The sequence below is a fragment of the Phyllostomus hastatus genome, unplaced genomic scaffold (assembly GCF_019186645.2).
Source record: "Phyllostomus hastatus isolate PE091 unplaced genomic scaffold, TTU_PhHast_1.1 phas_scaffold_501, whole genome shotgun sequence".
NCBI lineage: Eukaryota > Metazoa > Chordata > Mammalia > Chiroptera > Phyllostomidae > Phyllostomus > Phyllostomus hastatus.
Window position 1 is genome coordinate 49,479,429 of NW_025334033.1, and position 18,158 is coordinate 49,497,586.

At 46.1% G+C, this 18,158-nt stretch overlaps 1 protein-coding gene across 1 annotated transcript in view; it reads right to left on the reverse strand.

Moving 5' to 3' along the window:
- DPF3 (double PHD fingers 3) overlaps positions 1-18,158 on the reverse strand; it is a 237,145-nt gene that overhangs the window by 131,590 nt on the left and 87,397 nt on the right. The window contains exon 2 of the mRNA XM_045823360.1: positions 3,824-3,984. Within this exon, the coding sequence (XP_045679316.1) occupies positions 3,824-3,984 (161 nt within the window). The remainder of the gene's footprint in view (positions 1-3,823; positions 3,985-18,158) is intronic.

Here is an 18,158-nt window from a genome sequence, read left to right on the forward strand (position 1 = left end):
AGCAGATTGCATTACATTAAAAAAATCAAGATACTATATACTGCTTATAAAAAATAAAAATCTCGGCACAAAGAAACAAATATATTAGAATGGAAAACGATACACCATGTTGACACTTATTTTAAAAAGAAACTAATACAGCTGTATTCATATCAGAGAAAGTTGATTTCAGAATAAAGAATATTCATAGAAATAAGGTCATTAAATAATAATAAAGACATCAACCTATCAAGAGTGAAACGGGGTATAAATCGGGGGTCCCAGAACACGATTCCCACAGCCCATGGTTGGGAGATGATGGAAGGGGATGATAGGCGGTTAACATACTTTTCTTAACAATGGCAAGTTGATAGCATGTTATCAGCTGTGCTGCTGCCCCAGGTAAAAGGTCTACTTGAGATTCAGGGCAGTGGCAGGGAGAAGGCCAGGACAGGCAGTGAGGAGGCAGAGGCTCCTATGTCAAGGGGTACTCTTGCCCTGACTAAAGATGGCAGGCAAAAGAAGGTAAAAGACATGGATGAAGTAGCCAAAGTGGCACATTGGAGCAAGGGCCAGATATGAGGATATGTAGGAAGCTCTGGGTCAGCAGGCTAAGAGAGAGCAGACAGGCAGCCAAGAAGAAGGAGCCATGAAGTAGAGGGATTCTGCCATGTGGTCTGACGTAGTTAGGAAGCAGGTGTGCGGGTCTCTAGTGAAGTAGAGGGAGAATTTCAGCCATGAGGTCTGCGAGAGTCCGCCAAGAGGGCCGGTGCGTACGGTAGAAGCCCGGCTGGCCCAGGGTCAGGATTCGGCCATGCTGCCTGGAGGGGTGAGGAAGGCAGCCACGTGGGTTGAGGAAAGGGTGCGAGGACAGAGTTGATGGAGCTGCGCAGGGAACTGCCAAACCAAGCACGAATTCGTGAGGTATGCCTGGAATGCTAACTTTTGCTTCTCTGAAGGACATATGGAGAGGCCACCCTCTTGGGACGCGTGCTTCCCTGGACCCCAGTGTAACATGGCACATCCTGTCCTGGACTACTATGTGGACGCTGAGGACAAACATGCCCCATATCCTGAAGGAGAGAGCTGCTACAAGAAGATAGCAACTCTGAAAACCACAAGTGCACATTACAGAGGGGATGGAGATCTGTTTGTACATCTGACTTAAGAACAAGACAAGGATATGGGGAACTTTGGGACATGTTTTTTTTATAGCCTGGTGGGGAGCAAGGGAAGTGCTGGGTCTCATGGGAGAACAGGGCTCTGAGCAGGAGTGCCCCAGGCCACCACCCCCAAGAATGGAATCCTGTCAATAAAACCCCATTTCCTTCAACACTAATTGTTCAGTTTTGTATCAAGGTGACACAGGGGCAGACCACACTTTGCTCAGTTACAAGAGGACATAACAATCCCAAATATTTATGCACCTAACCAAAGGTTCAAAATATATGAAGCAAAAAGTAATGGAATTGTAAGGAAAAATAGACAAACTCACAATTATAGTCAAAACTTTCAACACTCTCTCTTGATAATTCATAGAACAAATAGACAAAAAATCAGTAATGATTTAGATTTCAGGAACATTAACAACAAACTTGATTTAACTGATATTTACAGAAAATATCAACAACACGAAAATTCAGACTTTTCCAGACCAAAGAAAATATTTATCCAAGACAGACCATACTCTGGACCATAAAACAAGCCTTAGTATATTTAAAAGGATTCAAGTCATACAAAGTATAGACCCTGGCTATATGAAGTTAAATCAGAAATAAATAACAAGCATATCTTTGAAAATCCGCCAAAAGTTTGGAAACTCAATAACACACTTCTAAATAATCCATGAGTAAAAGAAGAAATCAAAAGGAAAATCAGAAAATAAGTGAATTGAATGAAAATGAAAACACCCTATCAAACTTTATAAACTAAGACTAAAGCAGTATTTATATTTAAAAATTTTATTTTACCCTGGTTAGTGTGGCTCAGTGAATTGAAAGCCAGCCAGCAAACCAAAAGGTCACATGTTCAATTCCCAGTCAGGGCACATGCCTGGGTTGTGGGTCAGGTCCCCAGTAGGGGATGTGTGAGAGGCAACAACACATTGATGTTTCTCTCCCTCTCTTTCTCCCTCCCTTTCCTTCTCTCTAGAAATAAATCAATAAACTCTTCAAAAAGAGAGAGCGAGCGAGCCCTGTCTGGCATAGCTCAGTGGAATGAGTACAGGCTGCGAACTAAAGGGTTGCTAGTTCAATTCCCAGTCGGGGCACATCCCTGGGTTGCAGGCCAGATCCCCAAGAAGGGGCATGCAAGAGGCAACCACACACAGATATTCCTCTCCTTCTTTCTCCTTCCCTTCCCTTCTCTCTCTAAAAATAAATAAATAAATATATCTTTAAAAATAATGTAAACCATCTGTAACATTAATTAGAGCAACACATAATTACTAAAGAAACTTGCCACCAACATTAAAAGAGAGAGAGACACACACACATAAGTCAGTTGCAATGAAGGGATCCTATTTGGATCCTGACTTAAACTACAGGGGAAAAGAAATGTTGCCCTGGCTGGTGTGGTGGATTGAGTGAGTGCCAGCTTGTGAACCAAAGGGTCACTGGTTTGATTTCCAGTGAGGGCACATGTCTGGGTTGTGGGCCTAGTCCCCAACTGGGGGGGTGCAAGACAACAGACTGATGTATCTCTTGCACATCAATGTTTCCCTGTCTTTTGTCTTCCCTTCCCCTCTCTCTAAAAACAAATACATAGTCCTGGCTGGTGTGGCTCAATAGATTGAGGTCCAGCCTGTAAACAAAAGGGTCACTGGTTCAATTCCTAGTCAGGGCACATGCCTAGGTTGTAGGCCAGGCCCCCGGCAGGGGGCGCATGAGAGACAAGCACACACTGATCTTTCCCTCCCTTTCCCTGTCTAAATAAATAAGTAAAACCTTAAAAACAAAATGTTTACCAAATATTTGATGGTATTCAAGTTTTACTGTTAACTTGGAGCTTTGATAGTTATTTTGGGTTTGATTTTTAAGTCTCTACCATTTACAGATACATACTGAAAAATTTACAGAACAAAAAAAGATTTCACTTGCTTCAAAATAACCTGAAGTCAGCGAGGGAAGTGGAAGGTGAGTGTAAATGTAACAGGATTGGCCATAAATTGGTCATTGTTGAGGCTGGGTGATAAATACATGGAGATTCATTTTACTATTCTCTCTGCTTTTGCATGGGTTTGAAATTTACCATAATAAAAGTTTTAAAAATATACCCAAAGAGCCAGAAAACCGCATTCCTACAGTGGCCTCCCAAACCTCCATCCATTGAGCTTTCTTCTGTTCTCTGAAGCCTACAAGACTAGTGTGGAGCATTTGGAGAACACAGTATCACGCGCTAAACCCTTAGGGGCTTTCTTAGTGACTATCTGCATTTAATCCTGACAAAATTCTTGGGTAGGCACTCCTATTACCCCCATTTCAGGAAAGAGGAAGTGCAAGGAGAGAGGTATGATGACACAGGTAAGCCTCAGACCTAGATCTGATTGCAGATTTCAGATTTATAACTAAGGCACACTAACAGGCGCATGTAAAAGATTAAGATGACTGTCCTCAGTCTTCTCTTTTTGGAGCTAAATATCCTTCGCCCCTGTCAATGTGGCTTCAAGGCCCCTCACCAGCCAACAGCTGTAAAAGTCATTGAGTTTCTCTGAAGAATTACGGGCTGCTGTACAATTTGCCCACACCCCAGCAGTACTGCGTAAATTTCTGGAACAGCTATGGTCCTCCCCCGCCCAAGCCCGGCACCCAAATATGTGCACGTCCCAGGGGGTGGCGTGGCTCACCTGGGCCTCGGTGCCTCTTCTCCATCCATATGTAGCAGTTGTTCTGGGCCACCCCAGTTTGCGAATCCAAGAAGGGGAGCCGCACACTGCGCTCCGCGCACAGCCGCGAGTTGTAACTCCGGCAGTGCTCAATGGCTTCCTTGTAGAACTGGTCCCCGAGCCTGCCAGGAGACAGAGAGTGGAGCAATGAGGCCAGGGAAGACCGACACACACCCAGAGGAAACTGATACCATGCACCCATGTCCCTGGGAAGATCTGCAGTTATGAAGACTAATGAGCACCAAGAGCCTGACCAACGGGCGGAATCCAACCCGGTGTCAGGACTCCACCAGGTTCTATCTCCTGTACCGAACCCACCAGGAAACTCAGAAACCACTTTTACGAAGGACCTAGAGCCCCGAAAAGAAACGGAAAATTAATAAACAGAGACCTCATTGAAAATGGAGTCGGTTGCCCACAGGCGAGAACTCACGAGCCCAAGACCTCGGCGCACAGTTCTGGCTCCGGCAGGAAGCAGGGCCGCTTTACCGCCACAGGAAGTGACAGGACCGAACTACCTCCGCCGAAAGAAGATTCTTCCTCGCCGCCGGTGACGGCTCAGCCAATGGGAGACTGCCACAACCCAGTTAATAAAGAATCACGAGGCTTCCAAAGTTCAGTTTCCACCAATGGACTCTTTTTTTAATAACAGCCCCACCCAAGTCTGTAAAGGTTCCCCCTCTCCAGTGTTTCAATGGACTGGAGCGCGGTTCGCCGTTAGGAATTGCCGATCCTTTTGTTCCCAAATGAACCAACTTTGGTTGCAATTTGTTTAAGGGCGACAAAATCACCAGTAAAAGTTCCAGTTCTAGAGAGCAAGAGGTTCCACTTCACACTAGAGGTAGCTCTAAAACAACCTTCTACAGGGTATGTAGGGGGTCATCCGGCTTCTAGAGAGCCCTCATTAACATCCCCTATTAGACGACTGTTCTCAGTATTTGCCAGCAGAGGCAGTCCAGAATGAATCCAAATCACCAGCATAGATGCGCAGATTTCCATTACAATAGAAGAGAAACACTCCAAATAAAAAACTAGAAGGACAGAGGAAACATCCATAAAAGGAAATCTATTACCGGGGGGAAGAAGGTGAAGAGGAGCATACACCAGTCTTTTAAAACTGCGCACTTGTAAGAAAAATAGCTTTCTGATGGAAAATAAAAGCATCATTTAAAATAATAATAGTTGGATTTCTAATTCAAATTAATTCAGTTCAAAATTTAGAAAGACCTTTCCGGATGTTCTGGAGTGGTGATCTAGTAACTAATTAAGCACAGTAAATTGAATATTCCTGAATCTTTGGTATCCTTGCACCTGTGGTGATGCTACTAATTTTAAGATGGTATCCCTTTCAAAAGTCTAAAATATACCGTATTTTTCGAACCATAAGACACACCTAGGTTTTAGAGGAAAATGGGAAAAAAATTTTGAAGCAAAAATGTGGTAAAATATTTAATAACATAAATAATATTTCACCAATGTAAACAGAACTCAACAACCATTATTCCTCCGAGGGGTGGGGGGGTCTTATAGTCTGAAAAACATGGTAATGTTGATGAAAACTGATCAAATGTAAAGCACACACCTGAAACTAATATACAATAATATTTAATGTCAACTGTAATTTAAAATTTGTTTTAGCCCTGACCGCTATCACTCAATTGGTTGGGCATTATCCTGAAAACCGAAGATTAATGGTTTGACTCCCAGTCAGGGCACATGCCTGGGTTGCAGGTTGGGTCCAGATGCGGCCGCATGCATGAGAGGCAACCCATTGATGTTTCTCTCTCACACTCTTTTCTCTCTCTTTTCCCTCCCTTCCCTTCTCTCTAAAAATAAACAAAATCTTTTAAAAATAAACATTTTTAATTTTTAAAATTATAGCAATAATATGCATTTGCCTATGAAATTAATAAAGAGTAAAAATTTTTAATGTAAAATAATTCATGCCATCAAATACCTAACCAATGAAAATTAGGCAGGTTAATAAATGGCTAAAGAAACACAAATGTAATACCATGACCATTGCCAGGTAAACTTGAGCCTCTTTGTGGAGAGGAGGAGGAAAAGACAGGAAGAGAAGAGCCCCAGGACTGCAGGGCCAAAGGGAGAATCAAGTAGCTCATTTTGAAGCGACATTATGAATGTCCCTTTGTTTTGGTTCTGTGTAGATTTGAAAAGCCAAAATCAAGGAGGGGAAGTCACTAAGTTAAAAATAATATATTTCTTAACCAAAATATTTAGAAGAACAAAGAAAGCAAATTTATAATGAATTTTTCTATACTTTTTAATAAAAAGTCTGTGGGTCAGAGGCTACCAAAGAGTTTCAGCAAATTTCTCATTCTGGAAGGATACAATCATCCCAGCCTTCTGAGCATCTTTTGGAAATTACTTCTTTACAAGTCCCTTCTTTTGTTTTTTTTTTTTAAGCCCTTTGCTTCTTTTTCACCTCTGAATAGCTTTACTCTCACAAAGAAGAAATAATATGCTCAGAAAGTGTCCTAGCAGTTGCAAACCAAACTGTAATCAAATTATAATAGTCACACAGCTGGAACTGAATTGGGGAGGGGGTTGAAAGCCCATTAAAATGCTATAAAACGGAACAGCACATATGCTGATGTAATCAAGGTTGGTAACAAGGATCATGAGATTGATCAAAAATAAAGAACCATTTCCTACAAAGTGTTCGCATCTGTGTCCCACCAGTTTAAACGTCTCCTGCTAAAGCAATGCAGCTCAGTGTAACAAAATTTTTTAATTGTATTTTTTTTACATTACCATTTAGTCCCCTTACAAAGCCACTGTCCCCCCAAATCACCCCTCTGTTGTCCATGTCCATGAGTCCTTTTTCCCTTTTGCTCCCTCCACCCTTAGCTGTTATCCTGCTTCTAACAGAACTTTCACAGGCAGCTCAGTCCAGGCAGGATGACACTGCCTGGCAAGGGTGTCCCGGAAGCTCCCGCTCCCCTCCACTAAACAGTGACCAGCCACGCCACACTGATGAGAACTGACAAGAACACATAACAGAGAGGTGTCCCATGTGAGAAACAGTTCACTTTTCCCACGATCTTTGGACAGGCTGCCAAAAGAGATGTTAACTACTCCAACCCCAGAAATTCTGCTAAAAGATAACTCACTAATAAAAGAAAAGTGTACACTAAAACTCATCGACTGGGAAGAAGAGGGTGAGGGTGTCCATTTTCAAAACAAATTCTGGAAGCCAATACAAAAGAAATCTACAGTAGCTCTCAAATTAGACTTTTCCTGATATGCTTGCAACTCACTTCCAATAGCTTCATTCTAAAAGAGAGGCGTAAGAAAGTGAACTTGCTGAAAATGAAAAGTGAGCCTGGCCAAGTCCGTGCCCTGCACGGAATGGAACGAGAACGTCAAACAAAGTGGCGCACTGAGCGAAAATTAATTTCATCTTAAATACTTTCCACTTTCATAACATGCAATGTTATTAGTAACAGGCATGCTGGGGGTGTATTTTTAAATGTAATCTTTGTGTGAATAATACCTCCCTTATGTAAACAGAAAAGACTTTCTGGGGACTGGAACAACTGTATTAAAGACTAAAGCTGCAAAAATGTGACAGCCAACACCCTCTCTGCCATCGTCTCCAGGGAATTCACTTTTAAACAGACCAGGCGTTGGCAGAGATTTGGAAACAAAATGTAAAGCTTTTGCAAGATATGGGAGGAGAAAAAGAAACTTGAACCTCCTTGATAAATTCAAGCAGCTCTTCTACAAAAGTCAATTAGCCAAAATCTTCACAAGACTTGCTCTGCTCTCTAGAAGAAAATAATCCCAGGTCTTCCTAACCTGTGGAAAGCAATTTAAACAGGACAGAGGACAAATGTCCTTTTCAATATGCTATTTCTTAAAAAAATACCCCACAGTGAAAGGATCCCAGGGGTGACATTTGCATTTAAGTGGCAAGGGGCAGAGGAAGCAAGGAAAGGCTGGCAGCGAATGACTCGTTTCCTGGAGAGGTGACCAGCATGCCCCAGGCTGGGTCAGGCACAGCCAAGCCCGAGCCACAGCCCGTCTGTACCAAACCAAGAGGGCTGCCCTTTCCACGGGATGATAGATGTCTTGGGCTGGCATAAGGCAGAGTAGAATGATGTTCTCATCAGCAGCTGACTTCAGGCTACTCAAGGCTGCAATCAGAAGTGGGAAAGGCAAGGTGAACAAATTGCTGGGCTTTCTGCCAGAGGAACCCCAGCGGCCTGCTGCTTGGACCGGTGCTGGCTGCCCAGATCTGGGGCTCTGTCGGGGGTGAGATCCCTTTGGGATCCCACCTGGAATGAAAGACGCCATCCTAGCTCTGAGAATGCTCCAGGGACTCTCCTTGAGCGTATCTGTGGAGAAATGGACTCCCAGGGCCAAAGAGGATTCACAGTGGAAAAATGAGACTTCTCTAAATGAATGCCAACTACACTCTCACTGTGATTTTCAGAACCCATAACACACACACACACACACACACCTTCAAGACTCCTGCTCCTCTTCTTCCTCACACTGCCACCTCTCTCTCTCTCTCTCTTTTTCTCTCTCTCTCTCTTTCTCTCTCTCTCTCTCTCTCTCTCTCTCTCTCTCTCTCAAGACCTGGCCTATTGTTCTTATACATTCCATCCCTGGGCTGACTCCCAAGCCTGGCCCTCCAAACCACACACCTGGGGCCCCTCACTTTCATTGTCCCTCTGGTCCTGTGTTCTGACCCAAGGACAAGTGTGTGCCTTTCCTCAAACACCTGTCCAAAGGCTAATTCCCCATCATCTGCCAGAGCCTACTCCCTCTCCCAGAGTCTTAATTCTCCCAAGGTTGAGGGTGGGGAGCCCTGAGGAACACTGCTCTATCTCCCTGACAAGCTATCCTTGGTCCTTCATTCCGCCTGGCATTGAACTCTTTCGTTTCTTAGAGAGTTGTCACTTTTTCTCCATTCCCACTGCATGGCCACAAGTCCCCTTTGACTGTAAAAAGGGACCTTGGCCCATCACAGCTTTTTGTGCACAGAAACAGACATAAACAGAGATAAACACAAGCCCTGGCCTGCGGCAGGATTCCCTCCCCGCCCCTGGCCTCCGCAGCCCCTCTTTTCTCTGTGGGCACCTGGATTCTCTGCTATCTCACTCGGCTTCCCATAAAACACACACCGCCCACAAACACATTCAAACTCATCTACTCACAACAGGCTACCTTCCTCCTGTTTGCATTTAAACATGTTTAACTCTAATGTGGCACGGGAAGCCATCTCCCATGATGTAGTGTTTTATCACTAGCAAGAATGGGGCAATACTGGGTAATATGGGGGAACTGTTTCATTTTCTTCCTAGCGACACCCTCCCTAAAGCTGGCAGGAAACAAAGCCAAATTTAGTGTTTCCTAGAGACTAAATTATGTCCCGCCCAAATTCCTGTGTTGAAGCTCCCACCCTCAGTGTGATGGTATTTGGTGATGGAACCTTTGACAGGTGATTCAGTCAGAGCCCTCCTGAAGGGGTTAGTACCATTTTAAGAGAAATCTCTCTCTCTCCTTCTCTCTCTACCCTCCCCCCATCACCACCATGTTTGGACACTGTTTGACAACAGCCAGGGAGAAAACCCTTCTTGCAAGCCAGGGAGAAAACCCTCAGCCTTCACCAGAACTAGACCATGCTGTTGCCCTGATCTCAGATGCCCCGGCCTCCAGAATTGTGAAGAATAAATGTCTACTGTTTAAGCCACCCAGTCTACGGTTATTTTGTCATAGTAGCCCGAGCTAACTAGGACAGTGTTTCTGATGATGGGCAAGAGAGAGATTCCAATCCCCTTCCTCCCTCATCCTTTCTGTCTTCTTCCAGCAAAGACAACAACACTACTACTATTAATGATGTCAATTTTAACTCAATTCATTGTTTAATATTTGTCTTCCCTACTAGACTATAAAATTCCATGAGGACACTGCACATGGCCACTCAGGATTTGCGCTAAACAACTCCAGGGGCACTACCCCAGCAGCACTGCCCACCTGGTTTTTTATTGATTCACCCCCAGCGTCCAGTACAGAGACCAGCACACAGAAGGTGCCTAGTGAAGTCTTTGCTGAATTGCTTCCAACAACTACTATACCCCTCACCTATGGCCCAGGTGTTTGAATTACAGTGGTAAAGCATATGCTAAATGCATGGGCATGGTCTTCTGGGTTTCTTGCACATATAGGTTGGTGATTTAGATTGCATGGCTGTCAACCTGCAACTCCATGGGAAAATGAGAAAGTGTCTGCAATCATTCCCATTTAGTTTAGCTCCTGGGTTATCACAGCAATCTCCTGACCTCAATCACTCTACCATTGTTCCTACCCACTCTGACAAAAAGAAACCTCCCTCAAACCCAGCTTGTAGTCCTTCACTTCTCAGTCTAGTAGCCAAAATGGCTCCCCGTATTGCCCAAGTGCCTCTCCCAAGCTGTCAAGGCTTTGGAGAGATATGGGGGGTAGAGATGGGTGTGCATGGGGGGAAAAGGAGAGAGACTTGGAATCAGGCAGACCTGAGTCCAGCTCCACCCCTTACTGGCTTGCACAGCCCTGAGGCAAGTTACTTACCTTCCCTGAGCCTAAACTCTATTTCCCATAATACAGATGACATAATGCCTACTTTGGGCCTGTGAGACAATTAAATGAGTAGAGCCTCTGACACAGAGGGAAATGCCTGTGATCAGTGGTAGCTCCTTTCTTCTCCTCCCTGCTTTGTGAATGGCTGCTCACACAGAGGCCTGAGCAGGTCAGTGTCTTCCATGTGACACACAGAGATACCACACTCACCCCTGCAGTGTCTTTAAGGCTGTCAGGTGGCCACCCAAACCTGTTCTAAGACAGAAGGCAGCAGGGCGGCTGAGGGGGAACCTCAGGCATCCAGGAGAACACAGGAGTTGTTGCAGGATGGCACCAGAAGTCTGAAGCCTGCCCCAAATGCACAGACCTCACCTGGCTTGTATGTCACTCTGTCCCCAAAACCAGCATAGAGCTTGCCATGTTGGATTGAAGGAAGAATGAATGAATGAATCCTCATCTAATCTTTCCATATATATGAAGCAGACAGCCTCACTCCTGGACCCTGACAAAATACCTCCTCCCACCTAGAATTCTGGCCTCCTCCCCTTGGTCTGGCTGGGTTTGCACTGTTTCAAGTGCTAAGTCCTGTCTGTTCTAGAAAGCCTCCCAGTTATCTCTGCCAATCACGCTTGATCTCTGCCTTCTCTGAGCCCCATAAGTGTTTCAGTTATGTTTGGCCAGTCTGAACTACCCTCCTCATCTCTCCCCTCCCAACTAGAGTATAAGCATCTTGAAGACAGGGCCTAAGAGTTACATATTCTGTGCTACTCAACCAAGTATAGTGCAGGGAAGACAGGGGCATGTGATAGGTATGGATTACCTGATTGAAATGCCATGCCATCCTTAGCAAACTAATGGGAGTTTGGACACTTTAACTTTCTCCATACAAAAATGAGGTGAGTCCTGGCCAATGTGGCTCAGTGGGTTGGGCCTGCAAACCAAAAGGTTGCCAGTTCAATTCCCACTCAGAGCACATGCTTGGGTTTCGAGCCAGGTCCCCCTTGTGAGAGGGAAACAATCAATGTTTCTCTTTAAACATTGATTGTTTCCCTCTCTTTCTCCCTCCCTTCCCCTCTCTCTGAAAATAAACAAACAAAAGCTTTTAACAAAAAGAAAAGAAGAAAAGAAAGAAAATGAAGTGAGCCTGAAGTTATCTGGCTTCTCCAGAGCACAGGATTAAACATCTGAAAACAAATATCCTACAAGTTCAAATCCTACTGAATTGTCTCCAGAAAGTTCACATCAGCTCTTGAGTTGTTCTCATTTCTCCATCTATAATATTCACACTACTCTATGAGACACAGAATATTCTCCTTCTCTGAACTTCACAAGAAGGTCACTGAATACTGCCTTCGGTCCTCAGCCCCAGTTATGCCTATCAAGAATGACATCACCCCACCCTCCGGAAGAAGGAATGGCCTAAGGCACTGGAACGCAGTTTGCTCTGTGTCAGACTCCCTCGGGGTGGGGAGGGGGGCTGTGAATTTTCCACTCTGGAGTCTTGAGATGGGATCCAGACAGCTGTGTTTTTGACAGCTGGCCCACTGATTGTGAGAAATACGAAACTCGCTTATCTAAGGATAGCCCCCCAACCTCCAAAGCACGAGCATGAGCAAGGGGGCTTTGAGTGGCTCTGGGGTCATATTGTGATGGCAGAGCTGGGAAGCCCAGTTAACTGACTTGAACTGGACTGGTTTTTTGCCTGTGGGGAATTTTTTCAGGCCTATGACGAGGATTAACCTGGAGGCACTAACCTGTAGCAGACTAGTCCCACTGAAAGCCTCATCCCTAACAAAACATCTAAGAGGCCTGCCTGGTCGCAGCATCCTTAAGTGTGGTCACTCTGGCAGTGATCTGACCTTTCTAACATCACAGGAAAGGCACACTGGGGACAAAGGCATTGCCTTGCAAAAGCCAAGTCAGATGAAGAATTTGAACCCTGAAACTCCCATCATGACTTAAATGCCACTCAGTCTGACGTTCAAGCCTTCAGACCCAATAAATCCCTTTGCAGGATCTACTCTGGGGAAGACTTTTCAGGGACTTATTATGCAAAGCTACCTAAGCAAGACGGAATTTATATTGAACCTGGCCATGATTTCTGAGCTGCCAAATGGGTGTTCTGATGACATATGAAACTCAGGGTTGAAGACAAGGGGCCGCCAAGGACAAGAGACTGGAGGCAGGCAGGAGAAAAGCAGTGTGATTCCTTCCAGTAAATAACAGGGGCACGGAGGGTCAGGAAAGGGGATGCTCTGAGGAGGAAGAAGACTGCAGCTTTTCTTGTGTCCAAGGTTTGCCTTCCAAATGGCATCCAGACGTGACAAAATAAATCTCTCCTCCAGAGACTGAAAAATCTGTAGAATGTAACCAACTTCCAAAAGTTTAAAAAAAAGTCTGTTTTATCTAGGGTGGAGCATACGTAGAAAAAAATCACGCCCATCGCAGAAACTTCATTGATTGAAAAATATTTTTACTTTCCCTGGTTTCTAGACTGAGTCCTTTCTGAAACCCCAACTATGAGCTGGGCACCAGTATACTGTCCCCTGGGTGTGACTGCCAGTAGAAGCAAAGCATTGATCAGAGACAATTCTTGGACAAACACACCCTCAGACCCCATCTTTGCTGCTGAAATCTAAGAGCCTCAGTGTTGCCTCTCCAGTAAAGGGAATATTAGTCTGGCCTTTAAAACACAACCACAGAGAACACAGACTTCTGTAGTCAATTCTCAACACAGCCGACCAAATGATCTTTTTAAATGGAAATCAGGTCATGGCATTTTCCTCCTTAAATCCCTCCCCGATGACTTTTTCTTGCACTCAGAATAAAATCTTACCTCCTTCCCGTTGCTGCAGACCCCCAGACTGACTGGCCATGCCCAACTCTCCCACTCCACCTTGTCTCCTGTCCCCCTAGCCTACTGGACTCCATCCTCACTGCACTTCCTTCTGTCCCACCAATATATGAAGATCATTTTGCCCCAGGACCTTTGCATATACTAGCCCCTCTTCCTGGTGTGCATTTCTCTCAGATCTTGCTGTTGGCTTGTCTTCCTCCTACTCCACTCCTGCTTTAACCTTTGCTATCTCATATTCTATTTTCTTTTTCATAATACTTAACACTTTCAAAATTTTTCCTCCTTTTTTCTCTTTGCCTACTGATCATCTTTACCTAACGAAACTCTGAGCTCTGTGAGACCAGGGTCTTTCTTTCTCTTGTCTACCACTGGATCCTCTGACTAACACGGGATTTGGCACATAGGAAATCCAGGCCTGCCTGCAAACCAGGCCCACCTGGTTTGGATGGTGTGGAAGCCTGGCATTCCAGAGGGCAAGAAGGTCAGTGCTGGGAGAGGCCTGATCACAGCACATGAGATTCACGCTGCCACTTTCTCCCTTCTGATCCTGCCCAACACACCCATGATAATAGATTGGGGACCCATTCCACAGTCAAATCTTGCTCGTGACCTCACAGTGCCACCTACACACCCCAAAACCTGGAGAGAAGTGGGGCCAAGTGGGTAAAATGATGCCATTTGGACATCAGCCACTCCTTTCTATGCCCCCACAGGACATTCCAGGCCTGATACTGGCACTGTAAACTAGTAGGACCAGAAGATGGTCCCCAAGGTACCCACTCCACTTTCCTTAAAGGGGTCTCTCTGAACAAACCTCTTCTATGTGTCCTTTTTCAGAGAGCTGATCCATATCCTCTTCCAGAGCCCCAAGCCTACCTACGGGGAGTGGCAGGGACAGTAGCAGGATGGGGGTAGGGAGGCACTGCTTGACGGGAAATCAATGGGAACTTGAAGGTCATCTGGAGGGCGCTGTCTCCCCATCATGCACCTGCTGGGATGGGATTTGTGGTCCTGACCTTGCTTAGGGGCCTCTGCCCTCCTGTCAGAGTTGGTTAAAATCAGCCTGCAGTAGCAAACGCCCTGCAGACCAAGTGATCTCCAGGCGTCCTTCGAAGGGATGTCAAGCCAAACAAAGAAGCGCTGAGTCTCATTGAACCTGCCACAAGGTTCAGAGTCACCCCAACTTCTCTTGGCCACCTCCTGTGCAAATTGTCTCCAGCCTGCTGGCTTTTGAGGCATTCACTCATAAACCTTTTAATAAGGACAGAACAAAGCCCAGCTGACCAAGAGGTGGGTCATGTCCCCAGATTTAAGTTCTCTGGTTGAAATGGTAAAAATATCCTGAGAAGCTAAGGAAACCAAAACCAAAAAAAAGAGGTGAGTGCACTCTAGAAACACCTAAATCTGCCCTCATAACCTCTACATCCAAGATAATGACAGAGGAGACCAAACCTCCACACTGGTTAAGGGAGGCCTATTCTTCCCATCCCAACAGCTATGAGGGGAACATGACTCAACTTAGAATTTGATTCTCCTTTCCTCATGAACCCAAGTCCCCTTCCTTCTTTCCTTCCTGCCTTTTCTTCCTTCCTTCCTTCCTACATGCCTTTCCTCTCCTCAGTCTTCTTACCCCAATCTTTCCACCTCAGCAAGCATACAGGTTAGAAGAAACGCACTTCAGCCCACGTCTCCAATCCAAAAGTTAAAGATGAGCCCCAGCTGGTGTGGCTCAGTAAACTGAGTGCCAGCTTGCAAACTGAAAGGTTGCTGGTTCAATTCCCAGCCAGGGCACATGCCTGGGTTTGTGGGCCAGGTCCCCATTTGTGGGCATGTGCGAGGCAACCGATCCACGTCTCTTGTACATCAATATCTCTCCCTCCCGTTCTCCCGCCCTTCCCCTCTCTCTAAAAATAAGGAAAATCTTTTTTTAAGTTAAAGATTAGCCTAGTGCCACTATAAAGATGAGGAAGAGTCACCCTAAACATATTTATAGAAGGATGACAAGATGATGGGAATAGTAATAGTGGCATGGCTATCATTTACTGAGCACTTACTAAGTGTGCCAGGCACATTTCTCAGCACTTTACAGGTATTATCTCATTTTATCCAATGCTTCCCCCTATTTCACAGGTAAGAGAAGTGAGGCAGAGAGGGTTTTAAGCCTTGTGAAGTTGTAAGCCCAGCAATCTCAGTCCATAACCTTGCTCTTGGCCACTATCCTATCAGTCTCCCAGGGGCACCACTGCCCTTCACCGTGGGTTGTGCCTCCAGGACCAGAGTACCTTGAAAAACACTTCTGCTTCTGGAGGCACCAGGTTTCTCTATGGGCATCACTGATTTGCTGAGTAATCTTAACTATTTCGCTCTTTTTCCCAAAAAACTGCCAAATGTCCAAAAGTAAACTTCCCCTCTATAGAGTCACCTCTCAGAAACTCAGGAAGTGGGCTGGTAAGGAAGCTACCTGAAAAGACACCACTAGAGAAATACAAAATGTTATTATGCAGTTTGGACACCAACAGTGAGTAAGAAACGATGGACTGTGAGAGGCCCTGTGACCCTGACTGGCAGGAGGAAAAAAAAGAAAGATGCCAGATTCCCAGAAAGAGCCAGATTTGAGAAACCTAGTGGGTTCAAGATTGTCCAGGCTGTGCTTCTGTTGTATTACAAGGAAAATCAATGACCAGAGAGGTGAAGCAATTTCCTTCAGTCACACAGGAGCAGTGCTGACATTAGACCCTCAGGGCCCAGGTTCCTGGTTCAGGGATTTCTCCACTGTTTACAGCAGGGGTCTGCAAACGACATCCCCTGGCCAGATCTGGCCCACCGCCAATGTCTATAAAGGTTCACAGGAAGACAGCCATGCCCACTCGTTTGTGCATTGTCTGTGGCCACTTTCACTCTCCAATGTGAGAGCTGAGTAGCTCCAACAGATCGCATGGCCTGCAAAGCCTAAAATATTTACCACCTGGACCGTTACAGAAAACGTCTGCCCACTTTTCGTTTACAGCATAAGGCTTAAATAATGAACAGGCTCCACCCTTGGAATGAAAGAGAGTAGAATGGGAGGCCCCAGAGTCACACAGCTCAAGCAAATAATTTTACAATTATCCCAGCTTGGTACAACTTAATAAAAACCCATAAATACAGTTAATAATAAGGAAAACAAGCACCAGCTCACCCTACCTATTTATTAACGATTGTTAACTACAGAAAGGAAAACTCAACACTGAAAATTAATTTCTTCTAGCTTCCCCGAAAGCCCTTTTTCATTTGGGAAATGCTTTCATGCGTGGATGGAACAGTGCTTCTTACGGCTGCACAGGCCTCGTTTCCTCCTAGTGGGCGAAGAAGGCTATGCTGAGGCAGGGGGGCATAGAGAGCATGGCCCACTCCCCAGGGCGTTCTCCATCAAACAGGATGGTGCCCAAGCCCCCCTGGACCCCCTCAGTCCAAACAAATCAGGAGAACCAGGCACAGCAGAGGCTCTCTCTCACCCAGACTTCTTCCACCACCAGTGCCTCGCTGCCTGGCTCACCCGTCTCTCCTCTCCTGCCAGAAAGGGATCGGGGCCATCATAAGGCTCACAGAAGCATCCCAGCCCTCGGCTGCTCTGGTGAGGACATTCTGTCATCTCACAGAATGGGGTGGGGGTGGGCGCGAATAGGACAACCAAGCCTGGACCTCAGTTCCAGGTCGAAGTTGGAACTTAGCCATTGTAGAGCTTTGACAAGTCCCTCAACCCCTCTGGTCCCCCGGCTCTCATCTGCCACATGGAGAGAATTAGTCGCACATATTCTACCTGATGGAATATGTGCAGAGCCAGACTGAGGGATGAGCTGGCTGCCCAGGCTAAGCTCCTGATCTAGGTTGTGTCTATCCCTGGCCCAGGAACAGTCCCGGGCCTTCACAGAGCCTGAAGCTGACCCGGCAGCACTCAATCAGTGCTCATTCGGAGCACCTGGACCTGAGCAAGGCTCAGGGCCTCCCTCTATTCTTAGAAACTTTCCCCCATGGGGGCTGCAGCTTTTCCACCAGCCCTGTTGAACCACAGGGATGCACGTGGCCGCGCTGTGTTCCGGAACCTTCATCATTAAGAGAGCCCAGAGGCAAACCAAAAGAGAAAGGTCCAGAAGAGCCGACCTGAGGGGGAAGCTGAGGTCTGTGGGGGAGGACAGATGGGCAGGGCAGCTAATTAGATGAAAGGCAACAAAGAAGGAAGAGGAGGGGGAAGGAGGAAGCAGGGGGACAGCAGCCAATACCGGTAGAGCAAGAGCAACCTCCAGCACATGCCCCACAGCCATCAATATCTCTTCCCAGGACAGGTTATCTGGGGAATTTATGCTCTCTCATAATTACCTTGCGGAGGGTTCCACTTATCTTACCAGAAGAATCTCCCAGTTGTGAGGCACACAGGGTTCTGCTTCATTCCATAAATAGCACTGTCCACTTTCACCTCCATCCTCCCAGCTCCTGTCCTCCGACCTCTAACCTTTCCTTGACTCTCTGCATGGGAGGAAGTGAGGGTAGAAGATTCTCAACAAATACCAGCAGATTTAAGGGCTCAGTAGGAGCCGACAGAGGGGTTAGGAGGCTGTTCCTTATTGATGGGCATGGGAGTTCGGCTGAGGCCGGTCCTGGGGCGGTGCAGGCTGCTGAGAAAGGCTGCATGGGAAGGGCAGAAGCAATGCTTGGGGGCAGACGGACTGGACTGCTCCTGTCTTCTCCTGACTGATGGCATCAGACCTGGTTAGCATTAATTGTATTTTCTTGTCTTCACATCCCTCCTCCGGCCCTCCAGTGATATTCCCCCCCCTAAGGACCATCACACGCTGCTTTGGGTGCTGGGAT